This window comes from Haematobia irritans, chromosome 3 (assembly GCF_050003625.1).
Source record: "Haematobia irritans isolate KBUSLIRL chromosome 3, ASM5000362v1, whole genome shotgun sequence".
NCBI classification, from domain to species: domain Eukaryota; kingdom Metazoa; phylum Arthropoda; class Insecta; order Diptera; family Muscidae; genus Haematobia; species Haematobia irritans.
The window spans coordinates 173,597,733-173,622,734 of record NC_134399.1 but is presented as its reverse complement, the minus strand read 5'-3'; the positions used below and the strand labels follow the sequence as shown (position 1 = coordinate 173,622,734).

Below are 25,002 nucleotides of genomic sequence, written 5' to 3'. Positions count from 1 at the left end.
AAAACAACTGAGTTAAAACTGTTGAAGAGGCTTTGCAGCATATACTGAATTTTACCGTATACATTTTTCTTGTTTAGTTTTCTTGCTTTTGTGTCGTTAACATTGAATATTTAATCAGCTGGCAAAAAAATTGGAGCATTAGAGGGTTAATTGGGAGAATACTATATACTGTTAAATAGAGTATTTTCAGGATATAGCTGAAATTTGAATTTACGCCTGAAAATATGCAAGGAAATGATAGGTAGTTATCTCCAAAACCACAACAAGATAATATAACATTAATCAGCTAAAGTATTAGAACTGTTCAATCAAATCCACCATCTGTTTTTCACTAGTTTATGTGTCAATTTTGCACGTAATAAGTCGTGGCTTTAATTTGGAAATAATTGCGAATAATGCCAAATGTGATTTTTAGTTCTTCACCCTTCAATATCTTTAGTCACATTGGTCCAGATTTCGCCATATATTTCATAAATTTAAGTGTAAAACTCATGTAGCTCTATTTTTTACATTTATTTTCCCAATCTTTTTAATATATGGAAAACAATAATATTATATTTCCTTTAAATTTTATAAAAATTGCCACATCAGCTTAATAAATTCATTTCATAGATAATTAAGACTAATTTATAATAGTGATGTAATTTTTTTTTTCTTAGAGACTGTGTTTATAAGTGGTAAAAAAAACTGTATCAAATTAAAGCAAACTATTTGGAACAAAACTTTCACAGTTACTTTCATTATGCTATGCTGACTTTTGAATTATCCTGAAAAAAAATTTTACCAATTCTTACTGCTACAGTCTCTTTTAAATTAAAAACAGAACTCATTTTTCAATATCCTGTACCAAAAGGAAAAAAAAAACTACAAAGCTAAGGCCGACGACAAAAACTATTAAGTACGCTCGAAAAGATGCCTCAACAAAATGACAAGTAATTTCCTGTAGCAGAAAGATTATAGTTAATCGTGTAATTGAAAAAAATGAGGAAAATGAAAATCTTCCTGTCCATTCGCCAAGATTTCATAAGCAGCGCAAAAAATAAAACAGAAATGAAAATATCTCTACCATTGCAAATGCCAACAATGAGCAAAGCGAATGAAAATGGAATAACTTATGATGGCTACTAAAATCATCATAAAGAGAAATTGTTATTATGGCCAGAAGGTAGGGAATGTAGGGCTACAAAAACCTCTTCAGACACATGGCCATCTTCTTTGTGAGAAACGTGAAAACATTTATCTCAAGATTATTTTAAGTCCTCTTAGGCTGGCTCAACTCCCTAAGGAAGATATTTTGCCTCGACATTTATCGTCGTAGGAGTTCACTTTGTAAAGGATTTGCCATGGCCTCCTCTAAACTTTCTGTTTTTCGTCTTTCCGAAACTACACGTGAATAGAATATAAAGTCATTTATAACCCGGGAAACGTGTTAAACATATATAAAAATGATGTCCATGCCGCCATGGTTTCTTGTATATGTATTTTATGGCCAAGGATATGGAAACACTACACAGATGACACACCTGCTTTGGCTAAACTATGAATCCTGGATAAGGCAAAAAGTAACAACTACTTATAGCTTCTGGTGTTCTTAGGTTAGTGGTGATGCTTTTGTTTTTGCCCCCAGAAGAAAAAGAAGAAGTTTTTAACACACCATTCTTTAAGATTTTTTTTGGGGTTTTGTTTCATTTCGAATTACTGTATTGAATTTTTCTTTTACCAAAATAAAGTTAAGTGAACCATAATGGAGATACGGCAGGTGGAGAGGTAGGAAAAGTTAACAAATGGGAATTTTCATGGCATGTGTGGAGTAAAATTTATGTTTAAACACTTAAGAAGACGTGAGCTAGCTGGTGTTCTCAGTTGAATATTAAGGACGAGGTGGTCAAATGCAGGTGCTTTTCAAAGGAGTCGGAGTTGCTTAAGAGTTGGAGACACAAACCACATGTAGAGACGTGGGTGAACAAACAAACGATAACGTTACAGTAGAGTAACACCGATGTCTTGACAAAATAGCAAGTGTGAATTTTGAAAAAATGACATTTTAAAAAAATTTTCGAAAATTTTCTAAGAAATAAAATTTTTCAAAAATTTTCTATAGAAATAAAATTTTTCGAAAATTTTCTATAGAAATAAAATTTTTCGAAAATTTTCTATAGAAATAAAATTTTTCGAAAATTTTCTATAGAAATAAAATTTTTCGAAAATTTTCTATAGAAATTAAATTTTTCAAAAATTTTCCATAGAAATAAAATTTTTCGAAAATTTTCTATACAACTAAAATTTTTCGAAAAATATCTAGAGAAATAAAATTTTTCGAAAAGTTTCCGTACAAGAAAAATTTTCGAAAATTTTCTATAGAATTAAATTTTTGAAAATTTTTTGTAGAAATTAAATTTTTCGCAAATGATCTATAGAAATAAAATTTTTCGAAAATTTTCAATAGAAGAATAATTTAAATAAAATTTTCCATAGAAATAAAATTTTGACAAAATTTTCTATAGAACCAAAATTTTGGGAAAATTTTTATAAAAAAAAAATTAGACAATTTTATATAGAAATAAAATATTTTACAAAGTTTTTCATATAAATTTTGGCAAGATTTTCTGTAGAACAAAATGTTGACAAAATTTTCTATAGAAATAAAATTTTGACAAAATTTTCTAAAGAAATAAAATTTTGACAAAATTTTCTATAGAAATAAAATTTTGACAAAATTTTCTATAGAAATAAAATTTTGACAAAATTTTCTAAAGAAATAAAATTTTTCGAAAATTTTCTATAGAAATAAAATTTTTACAAAAGTTTCTATAGAACTAAAATTTTGACCAAATTTTCTATAGAAATAAAATTTGGCAAAATTTTCTAAAGAAATAAAATTTCGACAAAATTTTCTAAAGAAATAAAATTTTGAAAAAATTTTTGTATAGAAATAAAATTTTGACAAAATTTTCTATAGAAATAAAATTTTCCGAAAATTTTCTATAGAACTATAAGTTTAACAAAATTTTCTATAGAACTAAAATTGTGAGAAAATTTTTATGAAAAAAAATTTTTCGACAATTTTATATAGAAATACAATTTTTAACAAGGTTTTCTATAGAAATTTTGGCAAGATTTTCTGTAGAAAAAAATGTTGACAAAATTTTCTGTAGAACTAAAATTTTTGGGAAATTTTTATGGAAATAAAAATTTTCGACAATTTTTATAGAAATTAATTTTTAACAAAGTTTTTTTTATAGAAATGTAGGCAAGGTTTTCTACAAAAAAAAAATTGGACAACATTTTCAATAGAAAAAAATTTTGTCGAAAATTTTCTATAGAAAAAAATTTTTCGAAAATTTTCTATAGAAATAAAATTTTTCGAAAATTTTCTATGGAAATAATATTTTAGCAAAATTTTCTATAGAACTAAAATTTTGACAAAATTTTCTATGAAAATAAAATTTTTCGAAAATTTTCTATAGAACTAAAATTTTTCGAAAATTGTCGATTGAACTAAAATTTTTCGAAAATTTTCTATAGAACTATAATTTTGACAAAATTTTCTATAGGACTAAAATTTTGAGAAAAATTTCTATGGAAATAAAATTTTTCGACAATTTTCTATAGAAATAAAATTTTTAACAAAGTTTTTTATAGAAAGGTTGGAAAGATTTTCTATAGAAAAAAATTTTGACAAAATCTTTTGTGCGAAAAAAGTTTCGACAAAATTTTCTAGAGTAATAAAATGTGAACAAAATTTTGTATAGAAATAAAATTTTTACAAAATTTTCTATAGAACTAAAATTTCGAGAAAACTTTCTATATAAATAAAATTTTTCGAAAATTGTATAGAAATAAATTTTGTCGAATATTTTCAATAGAAATAAAATTTTTCGAAAATTTTCTATAGAAACAAAATGTTGTTACAATCTTGTTTTTATTGTATTCGACCTGTATTTGATTTTTCCAATTAATGAATTATTGATAGAAACGAGCTCGAGGTCTGTGCTTTTTTAATTTATTTTTTATTCAATATTTCGTCTTTTCATTGAAAGACTTCGTCGGGAAATTTTTTGAAAACAACAAAAATATTACACCCACTATTGAATAAAAAATAAATTAAAAAACACAGACTTCGAGCTCATTTCTATCAATAATTCATTAATGGGAAAAGAATTTTTTTTTTTTTTTTTTGAAATTGTTCATAAGGAATCAATTTTGACAAAAATTTAAACTTTTCGACAATATTTTATATAAAAATAACAGTTTGAGAATATCTTCTACAATAAATAAAAGTTTTGAAATAAATGTGGCAAAAGTTTCTATAGAAATAAAAGTTTCACAAAATTTTCTATGGAAATAAACTTTTTTAAAAAAAATTCTATAGAAATAAAATTTTAACAAAATTTTCTATAGAAATAAAATTTTAACAAAATTTTCTATAGAAATAAAATTTTAACAAAATTTTCTATAGAAATAAAATGCTGACAAAATTTTCAGCAGAAAAAAAATTTTACAAATTTGAGAAAGTTTTCTATAGAAATAAAATTTTTCGAAAATTTTCTATAGAAATAAAATTTTTCGAAAATTGTCTATAGAAATAAAATTTTTCAAAATTTTCTATAGAAATAAAATTTTTCGAAAATTTTCCATAGAAATATTTTTAAGATTTTAACAAAATTTTCTATAGAAATAAGATTTTGACAAAATTGGTAGCTGAAATAAAATTTTGACAAATTTGGGAACGTTTTCTATAGAAATAAATTTTTTCGAAAATTTTCTATAGAAATAAAATTTTGAGAAAATTTTCCATAGAAATAAGATTTTAACAAAATTTTCTATAGAAATAAGATTTTGACAAAATTTGTAGCTGAAATAAAATTTTGACAAAATTTTTTATAGAAATACAATTTTAAGAAAATTTCCTATAGAAATAAAACTTTCAGAAAATTTATTATAGACATACATTTTAATGTAGTACATGTCAACAAAATATCCATTACACACACAACTTGTATGTCTCCTATTTTATATGTTTACCTGTCCGAAAAGGCGACAAAATACTTTGCAGGACTTTAACTTATTTATATTTATGTTTTATGTGCGCATCTTATGTAAGTATCCAAAGAAAATGGCTATGAATGTTTTTAATGAATCCACTTTAGTTGGTCGTTTAGTAGGGATTTTTGTTATGAATGTATACCCGTATGTAGAATTACACATACTCACAAATGTAGTTGAGCATAATGTCATAGAAGAGCATGCCATAAAACATATTTATATGTATTAACGAAATATATACGAGTTTATTTTATTTTCTACACAAGAAGCAAGAACAGCATCAACACAAATTCATAACATTCTATATACACACATTGTAAAATATAATAAATATCCCTTAGTTTTGGGGACTATGTTGTTTTATTGTACAAGAGTGTAAACTATAGCCGTATGTGTAGTACGTGTTTTTTTTTTTTTTTTTGAAAACCCTTAAGCAAAACGGAGTAGGGGAGCTATTTACCACGTGTATAGAATTTTAAAATACTCGAAAAATTTATTGGGATTTCAGCAAGAATTTACCTACATAACTTTCCATTCTTGAGTTTCTTTAGCTATTCCGAAGTGGATGATAACGCACTTTAAAAAGTTATTTACTTAAGTATTCTGAACTATGAACATTTTAGTTGCAAAAGGTCAAACAAGGACTACTTGTGGTTTTTAGCCACAAGGATCTACGGAAATATGTGAATAATTTTAAATGGGAATTTATCTCAATAAACGTTATGGTGTTACCACAAAATCCAGGATATAGCTGCTGTGCTATGTATAGTACCTAAAATTAGGCAATGAAATTTTGTTATAAACCAAATTGCCTAAATTCACATAAAGAAAATTATGTTCTGAGGTTCTAGAGGAATGTTATGCCTAAAAATAGGTATTGAAATTATCTTAGGTATTAAAAGAAAAATTAAGAGAGGATTTCAGAAAAATATTTGATTCTGTTATGCCATATTTCTGTTATTTAATTGATAGTGTTATGCCTAAAAATAGGCAACGAAATTATCTTAGGTATTAAAAGGAAAATTAAAACAGGAATTGAGGAATATATTTGATGTTTTTATGCCATAGTTCCACTGTTGTAGAGAGATATTCTTAGGTATATACCAAACTATATGAATTTTAGAAAAAAGATTTATTAAAATCAAAAGGAATAATTATAAATAAAAATAATTACAAATACAGATTATAACAAGTATATACGGCCGTAAGTTCGGCCAGGCCGAATCTTATGGACCCTCCACCATGGATTGTGTAGAAACTTCTACGAAAGACTGTCATCCACAATCGAATTATTTGGGTTGTGGTATCTTAAAACTTCTTAACATCGTTTTCTAAATTGGGAGTTAGTCCATACGTGGTAGAGAGCCAGAATTGAAATATGGGGGTCGCTTATATGGGGGCTATATACAATTGTGAACTTGATATGGACCAATTTTTGTGTGATTGGGGATCAATTTATCTGAGGGCTATATATAACTATAGACCGATATGGATCTAGTTAGGCATGGTTGTTAACGACCATATACCAAATTTCAACTGAATCGGATGAAATTTGCTCCTCCAAGAGGCTCCAAAACCAAATATCGGGATCGGTTTATATGGGGGCTATATATGATTATGGACTGATATGGACCACTTTTGGCATGGTTGTTAAATATCATATACTACCACCACGTACCAAATTTCAACCAGATCGGATGAATTTTGCTTCTCCAAAAGGTACCGGAGGTCAAATCTGGGGATCGGTTTATATGGGGGCTATATATAATTATGGACTGATATGAACCAATTCCTGCATGGTTGTTGGATATCATATACTAATATCACGTACCAAATTTCAACCGAATCGGATGAATTTTGCTCTTCCAAGGGTCTCCGGAGGTTAAATTTGGAGATCGGTTTATATGGGGCCTATATATAATTATGAACCGATTTCGACCAATTTTTGCGTGGGTGTTTGAGGCCATATTTTAACACCACATACCAAATTTCAACGGGATCGGATGAATTTTGCTCCTCCAAGAGGCTCCGGAGTTCAAATCTGGGGATCGGTTTATATGGGGGCTATATACAATTATGGACCGATATAAACCAATTTTTGCAAGGTTGTTAGAGACCAAATACTTATACCATGTACCAATTTTCAGCCGTATCGGATGAAATTTGCTTCTCTTTGAGGATCCGCAAGCGAAACCTGGGGATCGGTTTATATGGGGGCTACATATAATTATGGACCGATGTGGACCAATTTTTGCAAGGTTGTTAAGGAACATATACCAACACCATGTGCCAAATTTCATCCGGATCGGATGAAATTTGCTCATCCAAGAGGCTCCGGAATTTCATCCGGATCGGATGAAATTTGCTTCTCTTTGAGGCTCCGCAAACCAAATCGGGGGATCCGTTTATATGGGGGCTATATATAATTATGGACCGATGTGGACCAATTTTTGCATGGTTGTTAGAGACCATATACTTACACCATGTACCAAATTTCAGCTGGATCGGTTGAAATTTGCTTCTCTTAGAGGCCTCGGAAGCCAAATTTGGGGGTCCGTTTATATGGGGGCTATACGTAAAAGTGGACTGATATAGCCCATTTGTAATACCATCCGACCTACATCAATAACAACTACTTGTGCGAAGTTTCAAGTCGATAGATTGTTTCGTTCAGAAGATAGCGTGATTTCAACAGACGGATGGACGGACATGCTCAGATCGACTCACAATTTCACCACGACACAGAATTATGGGGTCTTAGAGCAATATTTCGATGTGTTACAAACGGAATGACGAAGTTAATATACCCCCCGTCCTATGGTGGAGGGTATAAAAAATAAAAATAAAAGATAATAATAACAAAAAAATTATTGTCTACAAAAATTAAAATGACGTTTTAATTATCTTGGTCCTTTGTCGAAACATATTAATAATTTCATGCCCGATTTTGTCTATAAAATTCTTTTTGCGTATGAGAAGTTTCTTCAATATTAGGACACATAATTTTAAATATTTTAAAAAGTCACATATAAAAATTATTTTACATAGCATGGTGGCATTTCACGCGTACAAAAAGGCTACAGAACAAAAATATTTATTACTAATCATTATTACTACAAAATAATGTAAATAAAATTAAATATAAAAAATATGAATCAAATTAAAAATAGTGTTGTCGGTTCATTTGGCAGCAAAGATTTGAAATATTTGGAGACAAAGAGCAAATCACCTGAAATTCTTTGGATTTTTTTTTTTTTTTTTGCATTTTGAATGAAAACAAAAATATTTTCCTTAGATCTTGAAACAATATACGATGAATTTTCCATCTCCTTTTGGTTGTTAATAAATTGGCCTTTACATTCCAAAAAAAAATTCATTTTATTTTCAGTCAAAAATGTTAATAAATTCCTTAGCTTTTAAATATATATTTTTTAATATATAAAAACAAAAATCTCTTTTAATTTCCCCAGAGCGGAATGACAATGACAAAGCCTTAAATCCGCCCTCAGATCACTGAACCCGAGTGTTGTGAATGTGTCACATAAATTATAATGAGATTTGACTTTGCCATTCTCAACAAGAATCCTTAACAAACCAGCCTCAGATACTACTATTTGTCAGAAAATGCAAATGATGTGAGTCTATCTATCTGTCTATCTGTACTAGCGTATCGGTTTACATCATTAAAATATAATGCAAATGATGTTTCATTCATTGGAATGAGTACTTACACAGGGAATAAGAAGACATCATTGAACAGAATGTGATGAGATCGTAGAAACTGATGAAGCATAATTACGTGAAATATGTATGAGGTATAAATTATTTTTACACCAATACAAATAGTGTCTTTATAAAGTTATGGAAATAATTTTGAGTATTTAAATTTGTTTTATTTTTTTCCAGAAAACTATTTTTGAATTTTACGAAGCATCCTAAAATTATGCTACACTATTCTCACTTAAACCATATTTGCAAAGGTAAACAGCAAATTAGTTTCAATAGTTTCAATAAGGTGGCAGCCCCATGTATCAGGCTCACTTAGACTATTCAATCCATTGTGATACCGCATTGGTGAACTTCTCTCTTATCACTAAGTGCTCCCCGATTCCATGTTAAACTCAATGGCAAGGGACCTCCTTTTTATAGCCGACCCCGAACGGCGTTCCACATTGCAGTGAAACCACTTAGAGAAGCTTTGAAATCCTCTATTCAACATGAAAAACTTTTTGGTGTTCGGTCGAAACAGGAATTGAACCCACGACCTTGTGTATGCAAGGCGGATATGCTAACCATTGCACCACGGTGGAAGAATTATATTTTAAGCCTTAGTTATTCACAGTTTTAGTATTACGACTCGAACAAACATTCCTAAAGCCTCTCCTTCAAATACACCGCAAACTGAAGAAATGGGGAAAGGATAAAAGTCTGCCCAGGCCGATTAACCTGAACGCATTGTTCACTCACACAAAAAAAATTTTTCTGATTCAATCACCAAATTAATTGATCCAATTAATTTTTTAATTGAAATGTCTTCAATCACGAAAATGATAGTATCAATCACAGTTTTAATTGGGCATAGAAAAAATTCTTAATTAAAAAATTAATTGATTTTTTCAGCAAATTTCAATTAATTTTTTAATTGATTCAATTAAAAATTTAATTGATGTTAATTGCAAAACTCAATTAATTTATTCATTAAAAAGGTAACTATTTTTAATTACTTTCTGAATTGGCTTAGAGTTTTTATTTGGATTAACAAATGATTGTTTGAAATACATTTTTAATTAAAAATAAAAAAAAAATCAGCACTTTTTTTAACTGAATTAGTCTTCCGAATTTGATTAAAAAATTAATTGTATCAATTAATTTTTTAATTAAAAATTTTAAAATGTTCAATCATTGACTTAATTAACTTAATGTTTCTATCATGATTAAAAAGTTAATTGTATGAATTAATTTATTAATTGAAAAAATTTTCAACTTCAATTAACTTTTTAATTGGAAATATTTTGGTGATATTTTTGTCTGTGCTGGATATGTTTTTTTTTTTAATATCAATGCAAACTAAATTTCGTAAAAATATGCTGGTCTCTCGAATCGCTTTTTTAAAGTGGTGCTAAGTAAAGTTCGTGGTTATATGTGATATTATTTTTTTTTAGTGTCATCTCTATTCGAAGGAAAAAAAACATGTAATATTTGTCCTAGCAACAAAAACACAAAAGCTGAGGAACATGTCACTGACTTCGCTAGAGGCTTGTTTCACAAAACCAATTCGCCATAAGGGTAGATTCCCATCGTAATATCGTTTGCAAAAAAAAATTCAAAAGGTTCAACTCTTTCCCATACCCATACCGCTGTCGTTAACCCAAATATATCTATACATACATTCATATATTTTTTTTTTTCTCTTTAACAACCGTAACCATTTCTATTTCAAACTAGAATAGATAACGAATGCGTGAGTTAGTTGTATTTTTGCTCAAACGCTAAAAAATTTTCCATCAGTGAAGAAGAGTAACTTCATTTCGAAAAACCGACAAGCGTGACGCCCTTACATATCCAGAAAAAAAATAAAAATAATTGAAAACATATTAATATTTATGTTTGGCGAGAAGAATATTGCGACTTGAAAAATACAAAACTAGAGATAGGCCTCTGGGAGATGTTTCAGCAAAGTTTGGGGTGGGGGTTTTCTGTTTGCAAACGGCCCCAAAGGTATGCTTTGCAAAAAAGGGGAAATTTTTGTGAAGAAAATTGCGACGCAGTTTTTGGTAGACTAGAAAGCAAGTTTATTGAGTTGTTTGTGTCTTATATTTGTCTGAGTATATATGTAAATTATTTTTATACCCTCCACCATAGGATAGGGGGTATATTAACTTTGTCATTCCGTTTGTAACACATCGAAATATTGCTCTAAGACCCCATAAAGTATATATATTCTGGGTCGTGGTGAAATTCTGAGTCGATTCGACCGTCCGCCCGTCTGTTGAAATCACGCTAACTTCCGAACGAAACAAGCTATCGACTTGAAACTTCGCACAAGTAGTTGTTATTGATGTAGGTCGGATGGTATTGCAAATGGGCCATATCGGTCCACTTTTACGTATAGCCCCCATATAAACGAACCCCCAAATTGGGCTTGCGGTTCCTCTAAGAGAAGCAAATTTCATCCGATCCGGGTGAAATTTGGTACGTGATGTTAGTATATGGTATCCAACAACCATGCAGGAATTGGTCCATATCAGTTCACAATTATATATAGCTCCCATATAAACCGATTCCCAGATTTGACCTCAGGTGCCTTTTGGAGAAGCAAAATTCATCCGATCTGGTTGAAATTTGGTACGTGATGTTAGTATATGGTATCCAACAACCATGCCAAAAGTGGTCCATATCAGGCCATAATCATATATAGCCCCCATATAAACCGATCCCGAGATTTAGCTTGCGGAGCCTCTAAGAGAAGCAAATTTCATCCGATCCGGCTGAAATTTGGGACATGGTGTTAGTATATGGTCTCTAACAACTATGCAAAAATTGGTCCACATCGGTCCATATTATATATAGCCCCCATCTAAACCGATCCCCCGATTTGGCTTGCGGAGCCACTAAGAGAAGCAAATTGTATCCGATCCGGCTGAAATTTGGTACATGGTGTTAGTTTATGGTCTCTAATGTCCATGTAAAAATTGGTCCACATCGGTCCATAATTATATATAGCCCCCATATAAACCGATCCCCCGATTTGGCTTGCAGAGCCTCTAAGAGAAACAAATTTCATCCGATCCATAATTATATATAGCCCCCATATAAACCGATCACCAGATTTGATCTCCGGAGCCTCTTGGAAGACCAAAATTTATCTGATTCAGTTGAAATTTAGTACGTGGTGTTAAAATATGGCCTCAAACACCCATGCAAAAATTGGTCTTAATCGGTCCATAATTGTATATAGGCCCCATATAAACCGATCCCCAGATTTAACCTCTGCAGCCCCTTGGAGGAGCAAAATTCATCCGATTCGGTTGAAATTTGATACGTGATGTTAGTATATGGTATCCAACAACCATGCAGGAATTGGTCCATATCAGTCCACAATTATATATAGCTCCCATATAAACCGATCCCCAGATTTGACCTCAGGTGCCTTTTGGAGAAGCAAAATTCATCCGATCTGGTTGAAATTTGGTACGTGGTAGTAGTATATGATATTTAACAACCATACCAAAAGTGGTCTATATCAGTCCATAATCATATATGGCCCCCATATAAACCGATCCCTAGATTTGGTTTTGGAGCCTCTTGGAGGAGCAAATTTCATCCGAGTCAGTTGAAATTTGGTACATTGTGCTAGTATATGGCCGTTAACAACCATGCCTAACTAGGTCCATATCGGTCTATAGTTATATATAGCCCTCTGATAAATCGATCCCCAATCACGCAAAAATTGGTCCATATCAAGTTCATAATTGTATATAGCCCCCATATAAGCGACCCTCATATTTCAATTCTGGCTCTCTACGTATCGTGGAAAAAGTCCATATCGATTCGTAATTATTTGTAGACCTACCTATATATAACTTTGATATATACCACGTATGGACTAACTCACTATTTAGAAAACGATGTTAAGAAGTTTTAAGATACACACAAAAAATTTTTTTTCTGATTCAATCACGATATCAATCACAGTTTTAATTGGTCATAGAAAAAATTCTTGATTAAAATATTAATTGATTTCATTAGCAAATTTCAATTAATTTTTTAATTGATTCAATTAAAAATTTAATTGATGTTGATAGCCAAACTCAATTAATTTTTTAATTAAGAAATGTAACTATTTTCAATTATTTTCTGAATTGGTTTGTATTTGGATTGTTTGAAATACATTTTTAATTAAAAATTACAAAATATTCATCACTTTCTTTAACTGACTTAGTCTTCCGAATTTGATTAAAAAGTTAATTGTATCAATTAATGTTTTAATTAAAAATTTTTAAATTTTCAATCATCGACTTAATTGACTTAATATTTCTATCTTGATTAAAAAGTTAATTGTATCAATTAATTTATTAATTGAAATTTTTTTCAACTTCAATTAACTTTTTAATTGGAAATATTTTGGTGATATTTTTTTCTGTGTACCAAAACCCAAGTAATTCGATTGTGGATGACAGTCTTTCGTAGAAGTTTCTACGCAATCCATGGTGGAGGGTACCTAAGATTCGGCCTGGCCGAACTTACGGCCGTTTATACTTGTTCTGTTTAATATTTTGGAACTTACTCAGTTTATTTCATGGGATTTTATTATTATATAAATCACTCACCTGTAAATAGAGAAAAATTTAAGATATTTAAATTAGTTAAATTATATAATGGTTATATCATAGAAAAAAGCTCTTATTTATTACAAGAAAATATAAAAAAATGTAAATTGCCTGAAAGTATGTGTTGGCATTATGTATACATTTCACAAAACAAAAACGCTTAATTCTAAAAAAATTATCAACAATCACGAGAGCCTTAACATATGTATACAAACTTTAATTTAAATTTTAGCACATCTTTTTAGAGAACCTCAGAAAATCTGATTTTACTTTTGTTAATTGGTGTAACAAAAGCTAAGTCATAAATTTCACCAATCCCATATACTCAACCCTTAAGGAACACCTAAACGAATAATCTATAAACTTAAGTATAAAGTATTTCTATGTTAACCAGACTTATATAATTTTATGTCAATGAACAGCTTTGAGCGATATACGTGTAAATATATATTTCAATATAAAATTACAAACATGTACACCTTCTGTAGCTGTTAACAAAAACTTGGTTAAATTAAATGGTAGCTCTTATTGAAAAGACTCTATAAGGTATGGTTTTCCCAATCTCTTATACTCAAAACTAAAATCAAACCTTAAATTATAATAAATAAAAAATTCGCCTGAAAGTATGCTTCTAATGTATTTGAAGTTTGCCCCTAAAATTCGGCATAACTTAATTTTTCCCATACATTTTTAATGAATAGCTTTTACCGTTGGAACATCCTCCCCCAGAAGGCACAATACATACATATGCCATACAACCAAAAAAGTGTTCCACCAAAGAAATAAAAGGAAAGGAAAAGTCGAATGATTTGAAATAAAAAAAAAATTGTAAAGTTGTTATGGGCGGGATTTCGGTCCAATACACATACATATGTTGTAGTGAAAAAATTCATTTATAACATGTTAATGGGAATTAAGGGGAACAAAATCCGTTTTCTTTTCGCCCCAAGGAAGGAAAAAGGATATTTTGGTTTCATTACTTGCCTTCACTTCCCTGAATTTGACAAGGGTATACTCATTGACCGTCAATTTTTGGTAAATATGTTCAAATTTTCAGGAACGTTTGGCGTTAAATGTCAGATGTTTGTGAAAAATGTATAGTTTTTTATTTGTATTGAAAATCTAGATAATGAAACATGTATATGACGACTAAAGTACAAACCAATTTGGCCAAAGTAAGGAAAGGTGATTTTATACGACAATAGTAAAAAAGTGAAAAGTTGAAAGGGGATATTTTTTAAAATGTATTTTAAAAGAGATGCTTTCATTGATTTCAGTTCACAACGTGAAAATTATCATAGTGTTACATTAAAGTCATAGACTCATTGTCATTTTATTATTAAAGCTACTGAACTAATAACCGAACCTCTCGTTTGCTCAGATGTAAATTTTAGATCTATATAAAGTAGTAAATTATTATTTTGGGCAATATTCAAAGAGAAATTGTAAATGATTAATGATTAATTTATTCCTAAGTTTTTGACAATCATATTGTCACAAAATGTTTAAATAATTTCAAGCTCCGATTATAAAACATTCACAGGCAAATGTCGAATTGTTAATTTTTGCTCAATTTTTTCAAATTTTGATTACTTAACCTACTCAACAAAATTTTTAAATTTAAACTGTACGATAACGTTCCTAACTAAGTTCAAAGGCATCATCTTTTTTCCGTTTTATATTTCGGTATTGGGCAACCCTAGTGTGTAGTGTTATCTGCCAACTTATAGCTCTATGGTAAAACTGTTGAGGTTATACGTACTCAGAACATTTTGGCATACGACCACTAAAGAGTGATACGGTCAAAATTTGGTCAATTTAAACTTGACATATTCCTTTAAATTTTGCATATAAAACACCTGAACACCCCTCATTTTGAAGGTGTGTGTGTGTGTAGAATGTTGCTCCTATTTTGATTTTGGAATTCACTCTTCAGTTGTCAAAATGCCGTCCAAGCAAGAAGAGCAGCGTATCAAAATTTTGCTCGCGCATCGCGAAAATTCGAGCTACTCGCACGCAAAGCTGGCAAAATCGCTAAAAGTTGCCAAATCAACCGTTACAAATGTAATTAAAGTGTTTGGGGAACGTTTGTCGACAGCCAGGAAGTCTGGATCGGGGGGAAATCGAAAACTGGAAGCCGCTGAGACGACAAAGAGAGTTGCCGGTAGTTTCAAGCGAAACCCTAACCTCTCTCTCCGAGATGCCGCAAATAAGCTGGGTGTATCGTCTACAACCGTGCATCGAGCAAAAAACGAGCCGGACTATCGGCTTACAAGAAGGTAGCGACTCCAAATCGCGATGATAAACAAAATACGACGGCCAAAGCGCGATCCCGGAGGCTGTACACGACGATGCTGACGAAGATTGACTGCGTGGTAATGGACGACGAAACCTACGTCAAAGCCGACTACAAGCAGCTTCCGGGACAGGAGTTTTATACGGCAAAAGGAAGGGGAAAGGTAGCAGATATTTTCAAGCACATAAAACTGTCAAAGTTCGCAAAGAAATATCTGGTTTGGCAAGCCATCTGTACCTGTGGCTTGAAAGGCAGTAGACCGTGTTTGAATAAACGTCTGCTGCCTTTCCTGAGGAAGCACGGTTGTTCCGTACTGTTTTGGCCGGATTTGGCATCTTGCCATTACGGTAAAAAGTCCATGGAGTGGTACGCCGCCAACAACGTGCAGGTGGTTCCCAAGGACAAGAACCCTCCCAACACGCCAGAGCTCCGCCCAATTGAGAAATACTGGGCTATTGTCAAGCGGAACCTAAAGAAGACCAAAAATACTGCTAAGGACGAGCAGCAGTTCAAGGCAAACTGGCTTTCTGCGGCGAAGAAGGTGGACAAGGTGGCTGTACAAAATCTGATGGCAGGTGTCAAGCGTGAGGCCCGGCAATTCGGAAAAGTGAAAGCCTAACTGAATATTTTTCCTGAATTTTATACTAATTGAACTTTAAAAAGAAATTTAATTTGATTTTTTAAATAAACGATTTCACCGATTTACACGCGTTTTACCTTGATCAAATGTTGACCTTATCACCCTTTATTTGTGTTGTTTACAGCAAATTAAACATCTAAATCTCGCCAAAAATTGGAATTAAATCGTGAACATTTTTTACAACTTTCGACATGGATTAACTCAACAACAGTGTATCGATGAACTTAATTCAATTTTAGGCGATGAAGCTCCGTAAATGATCAGTGTTTATCAATGGCATGATGAACAACTGAGATCGTAGTACAGTCCATAACGAATTTCGTGAAGATTGATGGTTGAAGCAAAATATGTTTGGGATATATGTTACAAAAGCGATTTTTTTTGAGGGTGTGGTTCAAACACATACACAAGTGTAAAGATCTCGATGGGGAATATTTCGAAAACAAAAAAAAAACGATTTTCGATTGTTCTTTTATCCTGAAATATAAAGGACAACCATCGTAAAGCTAAATTTTCGAATTCAACTAATTCTAAATGGTTTATATTGGTCTCCGAATTTCCGATTATATTGTCCCCGAACTTTCGGGAATTATGCGATTATGTCCCCAAACTAAGATAAAGCGATGTTCGATGATTAATATCGGGTTTTGTTCTCTAATCCCGAAATATAGAAGGAAACCTTCGTATAAATGAATTTTCGTATTAAAAATTGTACCCAGAATTATTTTAAATCATTTATTCCAAAGTTTATTTACATTGTCCCCGAACTTTTGTGAATCATGCGATTATGTCCTCAAACTAATCTGAAGATATTCCCAAACAATAAGCATTGAATTATGTTTAATTTTTTAAATAAACGATTTCACCGATTTACACGCGTTTTACCTTGATCAAATGTTGACCGTATCACACTTTATTTGTGTGGTTTACAGCAAATTAAACAACTAAATCTCGCCAAAAATTGGAATTAAATCGTGAAAATTTTTTAAAACTTTCGACAGGGATTAACCCAACAACAGTGTATCGCTGAACTTAATTCAATTTTAGGCGACGAAGCTCCGTCAATAATCAGTGTTTATCAATGTCGTGATGAACAACTGAGATCGTAATACAGTCCATGACGAATTTCGTGAAGATTGATGCTTGAAACAAAATATGTTTGGGGTATATGTTACAGAAGCGATTTTTTTTGAGGATGTGGTTCAAACACATACATCTCGATGGGGAATATTTTGAAAACAATAAAGCGATTTTCAAATGTTCTTTTATCCCGAAATATAAAGGACAACCCTCGTAAAGCTAAATTTTCGAATTCAACTAATTCTAAATGGTTTATATTGTTCTCCAAATTTCCGATTATATTGTCCCCGAACTTTCGGGTATTATGCGATTATGTCCCCAAACTAATATAAAGCGATGTTCGATGATTAATATCGGGTTTTGTTCTCTAATCCCGAAATATAGAAGGAAACCTTCGTATAAATGAATTTTCGTATTAAAAATTGTACCCAGAATTATTTTAAATCATTTATTCCAATTTTTATTTACATTGTCCCCGAACATTTGTGAATCATGCAATTATGTCCCCAAACTAATCTGAAGATATTCCCAAACAATACGCATTGAATTATGTCCGCATAACTGAAATACATAAAATTCCAAAGAGAATCTCTTAACTGATTTACATCTCACCTACAAGTAAATCGTTAAGATAAATAATTACCATGACTTCTTAATGTTTCCTTACAATATTTAATTGATATTAATCCCACATTTCCAAATTCTTTCATCTCCTTACATTAACTAAATCCTCGATTTTATAAAATCTCTTGTTAATTAAATGGTTAATATATATTCAAGTGCTAATGTTCCGAAATTTCTGAGCCCCATATACAGAATAACATTACTAAATATTTCGATTGTGATAATGTCCCCAAACTTAGAATTCTAGTGAATTGTCCCTAAACATGGAGTTATTGTGAATTTCGTGATTGAATTAGAAAACAATTAAAAGTCTAATTTTGGGCAGTGATATTCATGGTCAATATGTTCGAATAGCCTTTTTTTTTTATTAAAAATATATTTTTTTAAACCTATTATTTTATAAAATATGTATATTAATACATATCGTCATATGAAATCAAAAAAGGCGTAAGTTACAAAAAATTCTAAATCGACTTTTTGATTGATTACTATGCACCGCATCAAAATACACGGACCTGCTAAGTTTTACAGTCATACGACTAAAAACGGCGATTTTATTAACAAAATTCTAAAAGCCGTAACTGCAAGCGCAAACATTTCATAAACCAAACAGGTAACTTACGCCTTAAAAACAAAAAAAAAAACTAACGCAAGAGAAGAAATAGAATAGAAAAGAAACAAACAAGAGAAGAGAGGCATTCAATGGGTTTTTTAAAAACATTGAATTGGGGATAAGATGTCAGTCTAAATTTTGTGAAAAGAGCTCATTGCGTCATTGCTCCCACTTTGCTGAAAATATACGCCAACAAATATTTGATCGATTTTGGAATATGACCTGGGGAGAAAAAAAGTGTATGTAAGAAGTCACGTGGTCGTTTCTGAAAAAGCACGAAATAGGAACATTTTTTCAAGGCGATCGCTGTCCAAATGTTACTATTTGCAAGCTAAGGTAACTCGTATCCAAGTTTGCCAGAAAATGTTTACTTCAACTTTTGGAATAACTGAAAAAACTGTACGAAATTGGGTAGATGAAATCTACCTAAATAAGGAACAGCCGGATAAAGTTATTCCGAGAAGAAAGACCTCGATTAAAGATAAAAAATACGAGAAACGTCATAACTTTTTAAAAAATTGGTTAAATGATATTCCGAAGCTTGAATCCCATTACCGAAGACAGTATATCAAGAAACTTTATTTGCAAACAGATTTTAAATCATTCAGCCAAATTTATAAATTATATTGTGAAGAATGCATTAAAAATAGCGATGATGAAGTTTCAGCAGTATCGTATCCCAAGTTTATGCTTATAATAAAAGAACAAAATATTTCATTATTTAAACCAAGGAATGACATGTGTGATACTTGTGTATCATATGAGGCAAGAAACATAACTGAGGATCAATATATCAGTCATAGATCAGAAGTTGATGCCATGCGAGAAGAAAAAGCAAACGATGTCGAAAATGCAAAGTCTGGAATTTTCTTATTATTATGCATGGATATGCAAGCCGTAAAATTGATTCCTCAAACAAACGCAAGTGCTTCATATTATAAAATGAAACTGCAAGTACATAACTTCACTATTTATAATATCATTAGCCATAAATCTGACAATTATATCTGGGATGAATCTGAAGGGAATCTGGTAGCGTCTACTTTCACAACATGCATTATAAAACACTTAAAAAATTGTATACTTCAGTCACCAGATATTAACCATATTATAATATATTCGGATGGCTGCTTTTATCAAAACCGCAATGTCATATTGTCGAACGCATTAATATCCTTGTGTATTAACAAAAACATAACAATTGAGCACAAATATTTAATAGTTGGACACACCCAAATGGAATGTGATTCAACTCATTCGTTAATCCAAAGAAAAATAAACAATAAGAAAATTAATCTACCTTCTCAATTCGTTGAATATGTTAACGATTCCCTTAAGTCTCCATTTCCACTCAACACCCATCATCTTACTCATTCATATTTTATGGATTATGATTCTCTTCCTAAGCTTTACTCTTCCATTCGTCCAGGTAAAATTGTGATAATAAATATTTATGACCTGTAAATACAATCAAAAATATTTTGCAGGAAAAATTGCTGGAGATCCCACCGTTAACATGATTCGAGCATTGGGATACGATACGTCTGGAACTATTTACTTTAAAACAAACATTAAAGAGGAATATGCAATTCTTCCAAACCGAAAAGCAAAAGATACTCATGACAACCAACCTTCTCCATTACATTCTCAGAGAATAAAAATTTCTAAAAAAAAGTGGGAACATCTCCAGGATCTTAAATCCTTCATACCAGAAGATTGCCATGATTTTTATACAAATTTGCCCTATCAAAATTAGCAATAAAACAGTATCCTATACTATATTATATTTTTTATCTATTTATGATATGAAATCTTTTTACTGAAAATGTTCTTTTTTTTGCTGAATTACTTTTTATGTTTTGTTTACTATAAGTATGTTAATAAAAAAACATTTATAGTGGATCTATTTAATGAAGAACATAGTAAAACATTTCCTAAATCGTAGCAAAATTTTTTTATTGTAACTTACGCCCTTTTGGGTTTCAGAAAATCTAATCCTCATAAGGCGTAAGTTTCATAGCTCTGTATATAATACAAAAAATTAAAATTTTTCTTCAAATACTAATTCGATAGTAACAACTTAGCTTAACCTAAAAAAATTTTTTAAACAATTTGGTTTATTATCCATTTTAGGAAGTTTTTTGTTTCTCCTGTAAAATTTTTGCAATGTAAGTTACGCCTTTTTTGATTTCATATGACGATATATACATATAAATTATTAAATATAGCGAATTATAATTTATTCCATATAGAAAATAAATAATACCAAGTTAAATAGCATAATATAATTTAAGTTTAAATGTGTTTTATTTTTTTTTTTTTTTTTGCATTTTCCAAAATTTTTTATTCCAAATAAATTTTAATTTACTATGAGTAACAGATTTAAGGTTTTCCATTGCACACCAGAAGTACTTACCGAAAATGCTTTCAAGAACACTAAACACTGTATAATGCCTTCCATGGTATCGCCGGTTAGACAAAATGTTCCCGTTAAATGTCTACCTTTGCGACCCACCGTGGCAGCAGCTAACGAGGCATGCACTAGGGCGCGTTGTTGGCCCTTTGTTGTTGCTGTATTAACGCTAAGAGCCCGCGGCAAAGGTGCCGCACGCATTATACGCTCCAAAGAATCCATAATTGCAATGGAGCTATGAAGCGAAGATTAGCGAGGATGTTGTAGTTATGGTAATGAAGAATATTATTTTTGTTGTTGTTAATATTCCCGTTAGTAATGGTAATTTAAGGCTAGCGTTTTCATTTTTCTGACTTTTTTTATTTGTTGTTGGTTTTTTATGATTTTAGCTACTGGAAAACCTACTTAGTAGGTGTTGACTTAAATTTGCGACGATTGCAATTGTTTTTGTTAGTTTTTTTTTCTCCGCCGGTGTTTATTTAATTCTTTAAAATTGTTTATATTTAATTTTTGATTTTTTAAAATATTTACATATTTTCTCTATTTTACAGTATTTTAAAAACTTTTTAATAACGTTCAATTTTTGTTTCGTTTTCTTGATCTGAGGAATCTAACTTTAGAAAGAGATTTTCAAGAGAAAACAAAAATAAAGAAAAAATTTTATTAGTTTTTTTAAGTATTCATAAAATTAAAAGTATTAAATATACGTTTTGTTGTTTATTTATGATGGGATGAAATGAGTTTATTTTTTTCTATTTTTTTTTGTATAGGAAAATAAATAAGAAAAAGCACACATTTAGATATTTTTTTTCGCCATCATGTTATGATTCTTGTTTACGGTTTAATGGTCACTTTTGATTTTCGTGGACATTACTTTGTGTTTCCGTTCATTGCATTTAAAATATTTTGTGATATATCCTGTTTATAACAGGGATTTCTTTGGTGTTATTAATATAAAATACAAAGCCTAAAAATATACTATACATTTGTATGGGTAAATTTCTTGTACTTGGAAAATACATTTCCTGTTTATATCAAACGTAATAATACTCATAAAATGATTGTTACAATAATATGTTTTTTTTTTCTTCGTTATACGTAAAAGGAAGTTAAGACATAAATCCAAGGAAATTGATGCTTATAGCATAAAGAAACAAAAAAGTTACAAAGTAATTTAGCGCAACATTTTCATGACCTTATAAAATAGATGACGTGTTGATGTCATTTAAGATGGGAAGTAATTCCTTATTATTGGAGAGTGGGGGAAAAGTTATAATGCGAGTAAATAAAAACAATGAGATAACAAAATTTATTAATAATTGCTATAATATCTCTTAAGGGAGGAAAAAACAAATCCGATTTGTCATCTAAAAAGTCATATAAAAGTTTCTTATTGCAAATATTATTCTCTAAAGAAATTCATGTTAATGTAAAAGGTCACATTTTAATTGTACACAATTTATATTTTTGATTTATGACTTTCGATAAAAAGATTGTTGTTCAAGTAATCTCATACAATTATTTTAATTGTACAATAACAATAGAGCAAAATTGCTAGATGAATGGAAATGGAATTTACATTAATAAGTTTTAAAATGAGAATTGCAGGAAATATTGAAGTGACAATCAAGAACAATGGACATGATTAAAATGATTTACTATAGATTTATACTGTGATCTCAGACAAAACCTTCCCTTCGTATTTCGAATGGAAGAAATTTGATTGATTATGTTTCCAGAGTCAAGTCATTGCAGAAGTCAAACGTATAGAATATGTGTCAATAAACAACAAAAATTAAATGAAAACTGAAACCAAAAATTGAGAAAATATTCGAAATTTTTGAAAATCATTGTATTCTTGATAGGAAATTTTTTTTCGAGATCGGGCCCTTTAAGGGAATATTGAGAATTATAAACATAATTGGTAAATCTTAACCGAGCTCGAAATACCTTTCTATCATTTCCAAACAAATTTTTCAATGGTATAAAAATCCCATATTAATAGTGTTCTTTTGCAAAATAAATCGGAGAAGACTGTCAAAACAATCTTATTTTGCAAAATTTTATTTCTATAGAAAATTTTGTTAAAATTTTATTGTTATAGAAAATTTTGTCAAAATTTTATTTCTATAGACAATTTTTCCAGAATTTTATATCTATAGAAAATTTTGTCAAAATTTTATTTCTATAGAAAATTTTGTCAAAATTTTATTTCAATAGAAAATTTTGTCACAATTTTATTTCTATAAACAATTTTCTCAAAATTCTATTTTTATACAAAATTTTGTCAAAATTTTATTTCTATAGAAAATGTTGTCAAAATTTTATTGTTATAGATTTTTTTTTTAATTTTATTTCTATAGAAAATTTTGTCAAAATTTTATTTCTATAGATAATTTTGTCAAATTTTTGTTTCTATAGAAAATTTAGTCAAAATTTTATTCCTATAGAAAATTTTGTCAAATATTTATTGTTATAGAATTTTTTTTAAATTGTAATTCTATAGAAAATTTTGTCAAAATTTTATGTCTATAGAAAATTTTATAAAAATTGTAATTCTATAGAAAATTTTGTCAAAATTCTATTTCAATAGAAAATTTTGTCAAATTTGTTTTCTATAGAAAATTTTGTAAAAATTTTTTTTATAGAAAATCTTGTCAACATTTTATTGTTATAGAAAATTTTGTTAAAATTTTATTGTTTTAAAAATTTTTTTTTTTTAATTGCAATTCTATAGAAAATTTTGTCAAAATTTTATTTCTATAGAAAATTTTCTAAAAATTATAATTCTGTAGAAAATTTAGTCAAAATTTTATTTCTATAGAAAATTTTGCCACATTCTACAGAAAATTTTGCCAAAATTCTGTGTCTATAGAAAATTTTGTCAAAATTCTATTTCTATAGAAAATTTTGTCATAATTCAATACTATGAAAATTTTGTAAAAATTTTATTGTTATAGAAAATTTTGTCAAAATTTTATTTCTATACAAAATTTTGTCATAATTCAATACTATGAAAATTTTGTAAAAATTTTATTGTTATAGAAAATTTTGTCAAAATTTTATTTTTATAGAAAATTTTGTCAAAATTTTATTTTTATAGAAAATTTTGTCACAATTTAATTTCTATGGAAAGTTTTGTCAAAATTTTATTTGTATAAAAAATTTTGTCAACATTTTATTTATCTTTTGTCACAATTTAATTTCTATAGAAAATTTTGTCAAAATTGTATTTCTATAGAAATTTTTGTCAAAATTTTATTTCTATAAAAAATGTTGCCAAAATTTTATTGTTATAGAAAATTTTGTCAAAATATCATTGGTATAGAAAATTTTGTCAAAATTTTCTTTCTATAGAAAAATTTGTCAAAATTTTATTTTTATAGAAAATTTTGTCAAAATTTTATTTCTATAGAAAATTTTGTCAAAATTTTATTGTTATAGAAAAGTTTTTTCAACATTTTATTGTTATAGAAAATTTTGTCTAAATTTTATTTCTATAGAAAATTTTGTCAAAATTTTATTTCTATAGAAAATTTCGTCAAAATTCTATTTCTATAGAAAATTTTGTAAAAATTTTACTGTTATAGAAAATTTTTTCAAAATTTTATTTCTATAGAATATTTTGTCAAAATTTTATTGTTATGGAAAATTTTGTCCAAATTTTATTTATATAGAAAATTTTGTCAAAATTTTATTGTTATAGAAAATTTTGTCAAAATTTTATTTCTATAGAAAAATTTGTCAAAATTTTATTTCAATAGAAAAATTTTTCAAAATTTTATTTCTACAGAAAATTTTGTCAAAATTCTATTTCTATAGAAAATTTTGCAAAAATTTTATATGTATAAAAAATTTTGTCAACATTTTATTTTTATAGAAAATTTTGTCAACATTTTAATTCCATAGAAAATTTTTTCAATATTTAATTTCTATAGAAAATTTTGTCAAAATTTTATT

General features: G+C 29.3%; 2 protein-coding genes across 9 annotated transcripts in view; one reads left to right on the top strand and one right to left on the bottom strand.

Annotated features, from left to right (window-relative positions):
* rg (A kinase anchor protein rugose) overlaps positions 1-21,375 on the bottom strand; it is a 373,937-nt gene extending 352,562 nt beyond the window's left edge. For 6 of the 8 annotated variants that reach the window (XM_075298736.1, XM_075298738.1, XM_075298737.1 and 3 more), the window contains exon 1: positions 21,046-21,375. In XM_075298736.1, coding sequence (XP_075154851.1) covers positions 21,046-21,264 — 219 coding nt within the window. In that variant the 5' untranslated portion in view covers positions 21,265-21,375. The remainder of the gene's footprint in view (positions 1-21,045) is intronic. The other 2 variants (XM_075298744.1, XM_075298743.1) reach the window with 1 other exon arrangement.
* LOC142231375 (uncharacterized) lies at positions 19,243-20,410 on the top strand. Its single transcript, XM_075301985.1, has 2 exons — positions 19,243-20,058; positions 20,117-20,410. The coding sequence occupies exons 1-2, from the start codon at positions 19,317-19,319 to the stop codon at positions 20,383-20,385; spliced, it is 1,011 nt and encodes a 336-aa protein (XP_075158100.1). The 5' UTR covers positions 19,243-19,316; the 3' UTR covers positions 20,386-20,410.
* Positions 21,376-25,002: the final 3,627 nt, after the last annotated feature.